The 13,340-nt window shown below is 46.3% G+C and overlaps 1 protein-coding gene across 3 annotated transcripts in view; it reads left to right on the top strand.

The window, feature by feature from the left end:
- Positions 1–13,340, top strand: part of arhgdig (Rho GDP dissociation inhibitor (GDI) gamma) — a 38,530-nt gene that overhangs the window by 16,989 nt on the left and 8,201 nt on the right. For all 3 annotated transcript variants that reach the window (XM_064316549.1, XM_064316550.1, XM_064316548.1), the window contains exons 2-3: positions 2,793–2,969; positions 8,859–8,942. In XM_064316549.1, coding sequence (XP_064172619.1) covers positions 2,798–2,969; positions 8,859–8,942 — 256 coding nt within the window. In that variant the 5' untranslated portion in view covers positions 2,793–2,797. The remainder of the gene's footprint in view (positions 1–2,792; positions 2,970–8,858; positions 8,943–13,340) is intronic.

Genomic DNA, 13,340 nt, shown 5'->3' with positions numbered 1-13,340 from the left:
AGCATGACCCAGCGTTAATTTACAGTGATTCATGTTTTGACAGGCAAAACTGTACGGAAAAGATTTGTAGTGGGTTGGGAGCTCTTAATATATAATTCATATGTGAAAAGGTCCTTTTATGGTGTGGCTCTCAGGCTTGGCTAAGTCACATGGAGCCGGCGGTGTGGCTCTGTGCTTCTCACTGCTGCATGTTCAGCAAGGTCTGTAGTGTGATGCACCGCCGGGGGAACCACCCTCCAGTTCCTACAGTTTATCATCTGACACTTTCTGTAAGAATAAGAGGGGTGGGGGGGGAGAGTCGCGGTGCGTTTGCTGAGGTCTGACCGCTTTGTTTCCGCTGTTGAAATCGCCCTCCGCGAATCTGGCCGCCGGGCGGTTTCTGACGGACGGCTGATGGATCGCCTGGCGAGACGCCGCGGCTCTTCCCTTCCATATTCATCGGCTCGGAGCCAATCCGTACGCGCCTTTCGCCGCTCGCCGCGCAGGAACGTAAGCCCGGCCGGCCCGTCGCGTCGAATTCGGTGACCTGGAAGTGCGCTGAAGGGAGAGGTCGGGGGGGGGTGAATGCGAGGTGGAGGGGGGTCGGAGGAGAGATGGATGAATTCGTTATCTGAACTGGCCTTTTGCGGGTCCCGTTATCAGCGGTTTAACGGGCAGAGAGAAAGACCCGTTTCGGCTTCGGATCGAATTTAAAATGGCCGACGCGCATTCCCCCTCGCGTGCTCTATCACCCCGGCTAATGGGCTTTTTGGAGAAGGGTAAAGAAAGTCTTGTCAGAGAAAAGAGTGTATTGATCAAGTTAAATAGGCTTTTACAAGAGGCTCGACGTGGCGTTATGGGGGGGGCATTGCAGTTTGCTTTGCGTGGCCTGGCTTTGTCAGACCGGGGGCGGGGTGGTGGGAATTTAACCGTCGGGGTGAGGTCGTTGAAAACAGGAACGGCACGCGAGCGCGGGCGCCGTGCGGTATGGGGCGGGCGGCCCTGACCCCACGCCACCCCTTGTAAATAAAGGCAACCCTGTGTAAAAATGAGGATGTGCTCGGGGTACAGATCGCCCTAGAGCCACCCTCGCTGGCTGCGCCCCGTCCCCGTAACCATGGATATCGGTTCTCTGCAGGGCATTAAATTGTCCCTGTCTAGACGGGGCACAGGGCATGATGCCATTGTTTATGGAGAGCAGGAGTCTCGCAGCCCCGTTCGTTACTTCCCCTCCAACGACTCCTGGGGCACGGTAAGAACAAATGGCCCCCTTTTTCGGGGAAGACTCTCGTTTGGTTAATTAAGTAGATGGATGGGGCCGTCCGTCGTCTCTTCCCGGCGTTATTGGAAATCAAGCTAGCCGAGCGGCTGATCTGGGCCCCTGAGAGCCCAGCGGCTGATCTGGGCCCCTGAGCCGAGCGGCTGATCTGGGCCCCTGAGAGCCCAGCGGCTGATCTGGGCCCCTGAGAGCCCAGCGGCTGATCTGGGCCCCTGAGAGCCCAGCGGCTGATCTGGGCCCCTGAGAGCCCAGCGGCTGATCTGGGCCCCTGAGAGCCCAGCGGCTGATCTGGGCCTGGAGCTGACTGGCCTGAGAGCCAGCGCTGATCTGGGCCTGAGACCCAGCGGCTGATCTGGGCCCCTAAGCAGGTGATCTGGCCGAGCCCAGCGGCTGATCTGGCCCTGAGCCGAGCGGCGATCTGGCCTGGAGCGAGCGGCTGATCTGGGCCCCTGGGAGCCCAGCGCTCTCCTGCTGTAATGGAGCGGGAGGTTTTCACGGTGAGGAGGAACAGTACATAACTGTACTGTGCATTTGGGTTAGATTGCATCGGTCTGCTTGTGCCCAGTCCACAAGTCATCCCGAATTGATTAGCAAACTCGGGACTTGTTTTCCTCGACCAGATGTAGTCAGAAATTCTACAGTTTTTGAGTATTAATTCAAATGTATGAATATCAAGAGGCAGAGAGCAATGTTACTTTTTAAAAATCAAATGAACACCAGGGAACAAAAATAAATGCCTTGGTGCTGTTCAAACTGTCCAGCTTCTGTAAAGTGGGGATTGTTATTCTAAAGGCGGTGACTTGAGCGTGTGATCTGTGGCAAATGCACAGATTAGTACAAACGGCTTTATTGGTTCCTTTAAAGAGAAAAACGATAAAGCATACATGTACTATGGATGAGGGGCCCTATATGGGTTACCGGAATTGAAATGGCTGTGAAGTTTCCGGGCCCTTTACATTGAGGTGCCCTGTCTCTATGCTGAAACTCTGAGCCACAGGCTGCCACGTCTACAGGAAGTGGCCTCGCTCCTGATCTCGCATTCTGACGTTTCATAATCCTTGATGAAGAAACACTGAACAGGCCTGGAGAGGGGTGGAGTTTCTAGAGGTTTCTGCGAATTAAAGTAGTTGAAGGTCATGTGGTGGTTCTTCCTGTTTCTGGTTAGTTCCTGTTCTGGTAGACTCTTGCATTTACCACCTGTTGCGAGAGATGGCAGTTTTCAGTAAGTCTGCCATGGTAAACTTGCACCAGCACCATTGCATTGTAAAGAGGTGTTCAGAAATATTTAAAGAAATGTCCATTGTATGGTGTAAAAATGGCATGCCAGTTGCCTGGCTGCAGGTGACTGACAGCCCACAGTTGGCCAGTGAGCATTCAGTCAAAATCATTCCTTGTAATCGCAGATTCTGTCAGCTAACAAGATGGTCAGCTCTCTATTCTTAACATTGAAAATGATATTCTGTCTACCATTGAATCTGAAAGGTTCCGGTTTGAGGCGCTTCGCTGATGTCTCGCGCCGTGTCTCTTCCTGTAGACATCATGGCTGACAAGGAGACCGAACCGACCGTGCCGGCTGAGGACGACGAGACCGACCTGAACTACCAGCCCCCGGCTCAGAAGTCCCTGCAGGAGATCCAGGAGCTGGACAAGGACGACGAGAGCCTCAACAAGTACAAGCAGGCCCTGCTGGGAGCTGGCCCTGTAGTGGCTGGTGAGTCCTGTCAATCAAACTGTGGCCACTGGGAATGTCCAGTGAGGCTTAATGGAGGTTGGCCCTCGAAAGGATTGTCTTCTGTGAATATCTTGTCGGTAGTGTATATATATATATATATTCTATATTCTGCTAACCTGATATTCACATTCTGCAGGTCCCCAGTCCGAAACAGTCCACCCTGTACAAACTTAAAGCTGCAGTTGACAACTTTCTCAATGTTGTGAAAACATTTTGAAAATTGTAATACCCATTGGCCATGCCCACCGGAAGAGACACACTTAGATTGGTTCACGTTGTAAGCCACTTTGTTTTGAAAGCAAGAATTTGGGCCTGGTTTTAATGAATAATTTGAGGGTATGAACACGGAGTTTATGGTCCTGGATTTCTCTCACAGCAGCACTTTATGTGATTGCTACCAATTAACCATGGCCATTCCCCAATATCTTTCTAAAAAAGTTTTAACTTTGAAGTGGCTGTAAATGTTTGTTTTTTTTAGGCTGTAAAGGTTTCCACTTCATGTGAAAATAGCATTTCAGCATTTCAGGATAAATTTGGAGGCCAATCCAGTTTGTAGCTATGGGGACATTTGTGCCACAATATGCTGCTCTCATACCTTTAACTAAAATAATATCCATGACTGACAATAATTTGATTTGCAATGAAACAAAAAATGAAGTATTGATGATCAAGGCATTTAGAAGCTACATCCTTTGATTGGTATGTAGGACATCTGAAACCTGAAATGGGATTCTATTTAGGGTTCCACATTCATGCTTCCAAATATGATGTGCATGCAATCAGTTGCTGCTCTTATGCACCAATCAAAAGTCTTTGCACTGCACTGCACAGACCTTGATTGGCTGAAATTTGCAAATCGCTGACTGTGGCATGCAGCTCAACCTACTTTAGGGCTGTCTCATCACAACTCTTTTTGGCCAGTCTTTCCGATCAGCACATACTTCAGTTGACGGGTGTCCTAGTTTACACCCTCTCGAAAACACCGAGGTCATTGTCATGATGGGATGGGCTATATGGGATGGATTTCGAATTGGGAAAGAAGCATAATAGGGTTATGTAAAGAATAGAACAATAAATATGTGGGGAAGTCAACACTTCTTGGGAGATTGATCAGTTGACATGGCAACCACAAGTGGACAGCCCTCTTGGGGCCTGTTTGTAAACGCTCCTCGAGTTTTACCAAATTTTTCCCTGGGTTTGGCTTTCCTGTGGAGTGACCCTCGGTGACCTCTGAAGACTTGAGAGAGGGGAAAAAAGGACATTTACGTGATCTGTTACTGACGATGGATGCGCTGCCTTGACAGAAGAAAAATTTCCGTATTGAAAGTCCCCGCCCCCTGTGCTGCTTATGTCTGAGCCGAGCACAGGGCTGTCATTTCCTCTCTCATGAAGAGCCTGGTTTGTGCCTTTTGGTGGTGGGGAAGGGGGGGTTCCTGGTTTGATCCAGTCGTGCACTGCCAAACCAAGAGAGAAAAGCAAGACGCAAGGGTGTGGGGCCAGAGGCCTGGGGACTCTGGGACCTCTGTGCCGCTCCGAGCCGTGGGAATCCTGCCCGTTTGATCCCGGAATTGCCTTGAAGTGCGGATCGAGCGAAACATAAAACAGATGGAGGGGAAAAAATGCAATTTTCAGTTCCTAAGGGTAATACAAAATACACATTGTTTCATATGCCCCCCTCCGCACAGACACATACTTGCAGATAAAACCAATCATCTTCTTGCATCACCTTGGGACAGTATGAAATGTGCTGTGTGCTACAGTATTGCAGTAATAATAATAATAATAAATGGAGATTTGAACTGAGCGGAGGCACTTTCCACAAGCTGCTCGGGTTGTTGTGTTTTAATGGATGTTGGCCTCGCGTGGTGCTTGGGAGGCAGTCATTTCAGTGCAGCGCTGCAGTGGGCAGTGAGAGCATGGCTTTGGGTAGAGCTGGAAGCCGGTGGCAGTGACATGGAGGCAGTAGCGAAACAAGTTTATAATAAAAACAAAATTCTCTGCAGGTGCCAAGGGAAGCCTTTGTGTTAACAGGGGACGGGTGCATAGCTTGTTGCATTGCGTGGTTTCAGTCTGCGGGGTCGTCCGCGCGTCATTGAACAACAGCGCCTCCTCTGGTGGGTTGGACACCTGCCGTGCGACAAGGTCTGTGTGCAGGGTGCAGAGAGTAATAAAAACAGGAAGGGAAGGGGGTCGGGGGCGGGGGCGGGGGGTGGTAAAGAGAAAAAACCGTTAAGGTGACATGCTGTATCTAAATGAACAATGTTCTGCTAATACAAGGACATGTGGAAATGCTTAGAGAGTAACTATTACTCATAACCGAGACCCGCTCGCACTTCCCTTGAGCTCAAGGTGAACGAGCCTGCCTCGGTAGTCTTTCGTATTGAGCGCGATGACCCGCACCCCGCCCCCCTCACGGCCCTTCTCCTGTGCAGTAATGACTCATCCATATCTTTTTCCGCTCATTGCCGCGTTAGTAATAGCCGCTCGTTTAATTTAATGGCCCGTAAGGCAAGAGTTGTCAGCGCTTGATGAGTTACCGTTTTTTTTTTTTTTTCGCCTTTGCTAATTACGCGGGGGGAGGAGATTCTGCCTTACCGAGATTCCGTCATTATCGGCTGAGATCTCACTGCCCCCCCCCCCCGGCCGACTGTCGCACGCTATTAAGCTGTCAGGGGGGAGAGCATCATTCACTCGTTATTCGGGGCGTGGCTCGCCCCCGTCTCGGCGTAACTGACGGCGGCGGAAAACCTGTTCGCTGGAAACGGGCCGGCGCGATCGCAGCGAAGCGGGACGCCGTTGCGAGCTCATCCGAACGCGCGGTCAGCGGGGAAATCACGCCCCTGGAATTCCGTGGGGGGTGACGATGCGGAGGCGCATCCAGGCTTTTATTAGGCATCCGTTAACGAGTCTGTTTCTCTTCTTCTTAATAGATGAGTCCTCCCAGGACCTTTTTCATTTGTCCATCCTCTCTTGAACGTACAAAGTGTGCTTGTCGAATTCTATGACACGTTTTCCAATTCTGGTTTGAGGATTTATGTTTTTGAATTCATACGTATGTGGGGGAAAAAAACAATATACGTATTTTTTTGTTATATTTTCATGTATTTAATCCTTTGGGAAATGCTCCGTATTCCACAGATGTACATTTAACTTGCGGTTGTGCTGAGTGACTACGCTCACACTATAACCAGGTGCTCTATGCATGGATGACACTGCATCAGGGATTCACTCATACAGCACGTGCTGTAGCAGGCATTGTGTGAGTATTAGCAGAATCCTCATAACGATAGTAATAACAGTGGAGAGCTGAGATTGTGAGACGCTGAGTCAGAGTTTCCCTGTAACTTCTTGCTTCGTTGGAAAAGCGATGTTGAAGATTCGGTGGAGCCCCTTTGGCCTGACCCATCCGCATGAACGTGGCTGGAGGGAGCGGCGGTCTTTGCCCTTTTCACTGGATGGATTTTGGAAAATGCACTTCCGTGTTATCATAACCTCCCTTTGCCAGCCGTCTCTGGCCTGATGACTTGTATTGTCACAACCGTGCATTAAACTGAGATAATGTATGCGCACAGGCTGGGCAATGGAAAGCAGAGGATTGTGTACTGGCCCAATGACAGTGCAGGAGGTGTTTTCATATACGTATATTTTGGAATGTGTCGTGAAATGACATATTTGTATTTTATGTTTTACAATATGTATACAATACACTTTATATGTGAGACTAGAAATATATGTAATTATGGTTCCTCCATATATTTATAGTATTAAAATGCAGACCTTAAATTTGCCTGCCATATTTTAAAGAAAGGTGGTAAATGTAACTGTCCCATAGAGAAGCTGTATTCTGTGAACTTTATGCACTGTAGCAAACAATTGTTAGATTTCAGATTTATTCACATCCAGATTTTCTTTGTTTGGGGGGGCTGCAGGGAGGGTGTATTTTCAGTGCTCGTCTTCAGAAGGCGGAGCATGTTTTTATTTTCCATCCTTCTGGAAAAACTGCTCCATTTCGCAGGAGGAGAGGAAGCTTCTGTCGAGGTGCTTGGTGGGTGAGGTTTGCCTGCCAGCGCGTGCAGGGGGGGGGGGGCTCTGGGTGCCCAAGCACCTGCCCCTTTTGCCCCAAGTGCCTGATTTGCCACTTTGACTTAAAACATTTTTTATTTAAATTATTATTATTGCTGTTACAAATTTTCGTTCATTTAATTTTGTAAAATACATTTTGTTCCATAGCTTTGCGTTGTAAAAGCCTTTCCAGGATATTCTCTTTTCTCACTGAGCACCTGCCCCTCAGAACATCTCTGTGCGGCCCTGTTTGTGTGATGTCATGTGGCATGCCAGAGCTCGGCAGAAGGACATGCAGGTTTTTGAGGATCGGTTTGAACCGAAAGCCCTTATGTGAATGCAACACGACTTTAGATGCAATATCCTACGTCCACATGAGTGTTTTTAAGTGCAGTTTATTTAATGTATAATGAACACAGGAAATAATTCGTGCACTGGAAAGCATCATCTGTTACTGTCAGTTCTAAGTAATTTTTTTATTCTTTTGTTGTAGAATGCATTGTGAATGATGTTCTGCAGTCTGTACTGCAAATCAGAGTGCATTTAAGTGACTGGTATTTGAAATGAGCTCTGACTATATATATATATATATATATATATATATTTATGCATTTATGGTGCATTGCATTGCTTTGACATTGTATCATTTTTAATTGTACTTGTCTCTAACAAATACAGAAAATAATTAATGCATTTTAACATGTAGTACTGATCTCACATTGGCCCCCAACCCCACAGAGAATCCTATGTTCTAATAGTTTCTGAGAGCTCCTGTCATTCTGGGCCCTTGGAACTGCCTAACCCTCCCCCTTAAAGTGCCCCTGCAGGTTGCCTCCATGTCACACCTGTAAATGTTTTTGATGTGAAAAAATGAATTTCCTAATAATATTGGGATTCATATTTCAAAATATATATATGGCATATCACATCATTAGACCGTTTCAATGGCAAATATTGCAGAGCAGGGTCACCTGACCCTCCAGTGTGCTCACTCTACTAAATGCTTTACATTCATGGTTCCTTGAACAGTGGAAACAGATTTTCCTGTACGGCAGCCATTACAGTAATATGTACAAGATCTTCAAACACTATCTAAAGCTGTTCACCAAAAAAGATACCTGATTGTTATTTGAAATTTGTTTGTTTATTTTTTCGAAAAATTAAATTAAAACCTCAAGGCAAAGATTTAATCTTTTTTTTTTGTCTAACCAGACATTTTCCAGGGTTTTTTTATTCATTTATTTGCACCCGCACAACGGCTCAGATGCAATTTCACAGCAGTGAGGAATTAATTTTATTGCAGTTCTGTTATCCCTGCTGCGATTACCACAGTTTGTCTCTTAAACAAGAGCTGCAGCCAGGCCGCACGCACGGAATATTAAACTGCAAATTATCTCGCAGTTCCTCCTCAGCCAGTGTGTTTGTGAAGCATTTCTCCAGATTAGCAGCCAGAAGGGGATTCCTGACTTTCTGGAGGTGGTATTTGTTTGACGTGCAGATGGTCTCACGCACAGAAACTCACTTCGCTTGCGTTTAAATACTCATGTTGTTGTTGAGCTCGAGCAGATGGGGGATCTGCGCGTGTCGATGCAGATCAAATGTCTTGCTTAAAAGCGCTGGAGCCGCTATCTGGCGAGCGATCCGAGCCTCGGACCCACGGGTTTCAGGTCCCGTTGCCCAGCCGCAGCCCCTGCCCCTGCTCACAGATCAGCTTCCTGTGAGGAGCGTCGGGCGTGGCATGTGAAGAGCCCATGCTCCATCTGACAAGTGTCTTCTGTGTTTTTTTTTTTTGTTTTGTTTTTACAGATCCCACCATCCCTAATGTTCAGGTGACCAGGCTGACGCTCATATGTGATGCGGCCCCTGGGCCAATCACCATGGACCTCACAGGTAACCCCACCCCTGACTTCCCTCCTCTTTCCAGTCTCCGCCTGCACCATGACAACAGCGGCGCTCAAATGAAATTTTACTTTTTTTTTTTAAATCGGACTCAAATTTAACAGCGCCCAAGCGCCTAGATTTCATTGCAGCTTGTTCTATGTTCTCTTCTGTTGTTTCTGTGATATTAGCCACACTGTCTAGGGAAGCGTTTTGCTAATTTCAATGCAGCATTGCAATATTGCCGCATCTTCTTTATTTTTAATAACTCTTTTATGCGACTTACCAATTTTGAATTGAATGTTCCTTGAATGTCACTGACGTCTATTGCAGGACAAGGTTTTTATTATTATTATTATTTTTTAAAAAGCCTGCAACTTAACGCTTGCGAAATGACCACATTTCCGACTGGCCATAATGCCCTCGTTTGGAGCAGGGAAGTCACATCTGAAAATGTCACGGGCCATTTTTCTCCCTTGTGTGAGTGCAGTCAGTACCATGAGGCCCCAGGAGCAGTCATTTGTAAGGGTCAAATCACTCATCGCTAAAAGGGCAAGAAAGGCTAATGTGTCTCCCAGAGCAACGATGGGGGTGGCTGGAGGGGGGGAGCTGTAACTGTGATTGCGGGTCAGAGACTTTTGATGTGCCCAGTGCAATCAAACTTCATCATGTTTAATAGTTAGTACTATCATACCAAAGAAAACAAATGATGTGATAATAGGCCTTTGTTATTCAGATTTTAAATTAGTTTTTTTTAACCGTTAAAGCAACAAGATACTTACTGCCCGCTTCAGGAGGGTTTTGTATTGGTCTTCTGGAAACCATGGTGCTTATGTAAGTAACAAAGCAATAGCATTCTAACCAATCAGCTGTGTGTTCAGTCAGTGGGCTGCCAATCAGGAGTGAACTTGCAGGGCCAGAACAGACAGGCCATGTCAGGCCTCTGGCCGTCATGTTTATAATAAGCATATTCTATATGGAAAGGAAATGTCATTGTTTTCCTGTTAGATAACTTCATAACTTATCTTATTAACATATCTTAATCTTGTGGTTTAATGAGTGCTTTAAATGCAAGTAAAAAGTGATTACACAGGATCTTTAAAGGAAAACACTGAATGGAGCACGTGTAATACTCGGCTTGACAGAATAGCGCCACTAAGATTTAGACGATTTACGCTTGGCCATGACTGTGAAGAACGCCAGTCCTGTTTAATACAAAAAGTACGTGTCCATCTGCATTCCTGCTCTCAGGTCTTGCTGTTATCTCTTTAGTTTTTAAATCCATGGGCTGCAAGTAACAACCTTCTTTCAATCCCACAATTTGTCACATCAATATAATATTCCTAACTGTTCAACTTTATATCGTAAGACAATGTATGCATTCATTTACTTCTTTCCCTTGCTTCAACATCCTATAGTTCATTGCAAATCCATGGCTATAATAATGTCAATAAGATGTTGGCATAGTGCAAAATGCATTGCACTATGATGCAAAATTGGAAGACTGGTTTTACAGTACATGACAGAATTTTAAAAAGGTGTGTTTCGTAATTTTGGAAAATGAACCAAGCCATATTTGGTATAGATTCGTGCCATGCGTGACAAACGTAAGTAACAACATCCAGATTGAACTAAATGCTGTGAAAGTTTGATTTAATGACCATCTCTATGATGGCACTGATTTGATTGAAGCTCCTTCATCAAATCAGTGCCATCATAGGCGTTGCCAACCACAGATCTGATTTGTGATTTTCTAGCCACCATTCTCTAGCAGCTTCTGTTAGTCATTGTACCAAGCTGACGCTAACAAACAGCTAACATGCTCCGCATTGGGAACAGTACTGACCGTGTGTCTGACACAGAAAACGCTCCCCCTTATCGCCGTGACGATAAAAACAAAACCCCAGCCTGGCTGTGGTGAATAAGGGCTGGGCAAAGAGAGCCTTGGATCAGTGGGGCCTGGTATTGACATTAACATTACATGCTGCATCGCAGTGACTCGACACTTCTGTCTAAAGACCGGTGATGTCATCCCCAGCCGGGCAATGGTGGGGAATAACGATGATGGCAGATCATTAAAGCGGGGAATCTAGTGAAAGATCCTTGGCTGATACACTGGTCCCTCCTTTACCTTTTAAAACCGATACCCCTGCTTTATTTCAGGTCCTGAACCCCTGGAGTCCAATGTCTTGTTGTTGTTGCTTTATTGACGCTGTATGGATGTAGTGGTCCTTAAATCATCCGTATGGATCCTGCTGTTCCCCGAGGCCACTACATCAAGCGGTTCAGATACGGCAGAGATCAGTGAGTTCGCTCATCATTTGAGCGGCATTGATCACTGGGGAGGAAAAACTGAACTAGAACAAACCCAAAGCCAGCACAGGAGCCGTTCAGATGAGCCGATTCTTATCCGTATCCGGATGGGCAGGGAGCAGGCGCAGAGCCGGAGACTGATCCATCCAGATGATTTAGCGTTTGTCTTTTTGTCTCCAGGCAACAGCAGAACGTTGGGGACATGCACTGGTTCCAGAATGCAGGTTTTGGTTTCAGACACAAAAGGACACAAAACTAGCAGTATGCAAATGCTATTTCTGAGTTGAAGGATCAGCTGTCAAATCATTGTGTTTTGGTGAAAAGTGCCCTCGAAAAGGAGTTCAGATCTGTTAACAAATCTAGTTACGCACACACACACACACACACACACACACACACACATTTTTTTCCCCATCCTGTTTTCCCCTTCATCTAACGTAAAGGCAGCCATTGCAACACAAACTGCACTGTCACCAGAGGTCAGCTTGTTGCTAGGCGATGGAGAGACCCTTGTGCCCTGTCTGTCCCTTTCTCTCTAAAACACTTGGCCTGTCTCGAGCGTTGCCGACGGCCTTGACGGTGGAGAAGCAGACCTGAACCGCAAGGTGCAGAGTGGAGAGTCGCTCCCTCGCCCCCGCCCCCTCCCCACATGCACAAAACCGTTGTGTGTCTCTGGCCACAAGCTCAGGAAGGTGGCGCGTGTACAGGAAAGAGCTGCAGTGCTGCTGTCAGCTTCTCTTTTTTTTTTCTTGCATCGACTTCCTCATGAGCCCCGCTACTATTCACATTTCCGCACTGCACATGATTTAGCCTGCAGGTGGTGCTACTGAGTCTGTCACCAAGGCCTTGATTTACTATAATTACAATGGTAGTGATAATTAGTTGTTGTAGTAGTGGTAATAGTAATTGGAGTATTAGTAGTTGTGCAATTCAGACTAATTTGTCAGTATACATTAAATAGGCATCACAGGGCCAACAACAAGTACAGCAAAGGTACAGTACAGCCAGACATAAAATAGATACTGAATAGAGCTGAATCCTCCTCGGTGCATGTGGGAGCACTTAGTGCAATCTGATTGGGTATCTCTGCCTTGGATCAGTGCGATCTGATTGGCTATTTCTGAGTTGGAACAGTGTGATCAAATTAAGTTTCTCTGTCTTGGATCAGATCTTATCTGGCCTTGCAGGAACAGTGAAAATGTTGACTCACTGTTTTTAAAAGGGTTCTTTGTTGTGTCGTCAGAAAAGCAAAAGGTTTCCTATTTATTATGCATTTACGAAGTATCTAATTATTATTATTATTATTATTATTTAATTTGCTAATGCAGATCTAAAGGCCAGATTATTATTGTGGCCTTAAGAACTGCAAAATGTCACATGCCCCCCCCCCCCCCCCCAAAGAGGAGCAAGCCCCAGCAGTGAGACAGTGTAGCCTCTCCCATTGAGGGAAATGGACCCTAAAGCAACAGGCTTAATGTGAAAGGGTAGTCCTTAATGCAGTGCCACTCTCCATGTTCCCTAATCTAATGCTGCCCAGTTCAGTGCCAGCTGGGCCCCTCCCCCATGCACTTTATTTCAGACTCAGTACAAATAAAACTAGCTGCAGGATTTTAGTCTTTGTGCCAAAAGTGTATTTCTTTAACTGGGCTTTCTGGATTTCTCACTTTCTGTGTTTTCTGCTTTACGTCCCGTTTTAAAACAAAAATATGCCAAATAATCCTTTCGTTCTCTCAGAAACTCCAGAAATCAGGGTAATCCCTTCACAATCCGCTAAGGAAGGCCTCCTGTTTCTTTTGCGACCTGTCATCAGCATGACTGTTAATCCATTTCTGCTGCAGGGAAGGCTGGACTAGGACTGTGTTCATCCACATATTGTTCAATTAATTTGGATACGTGTGAGGGTACCCTCCTGAAGTCGTTGAATGGGACCTTCCCAGCTAACACAAAACATTCTCTCAGTGCTGCTGCCATGTAATAGCAATGATATTTTAAAACATTCCAGTAACATTGTGAGAACATTTTGTGTTAGTTGGGTTAATGCCTCTGGCAGTGGCTGTGATTCTGTCTTGAGCTGAAGCAAATTTGCAAACTCCAGTC

Source organism: Anguilla rostrata, chromosome 17 (genome assembly GCF_018555375.3).
Source record: "Anguilla rostrata isolate EN2019 chromosome 17, ASM1855537v3, whole genome shotgun sequence".
NCBI classification, from domain to species: Eukaryota; Metazoa; Chordata; class Actinopteri; order Anguilliformes; family Anguillidae; genus Anguilla; species Anguilla rostrata.
Note: the sequence above shows the minus strand (reverse complement) of the source record. Positions and strands in the feature narration are given on the sequence as shown.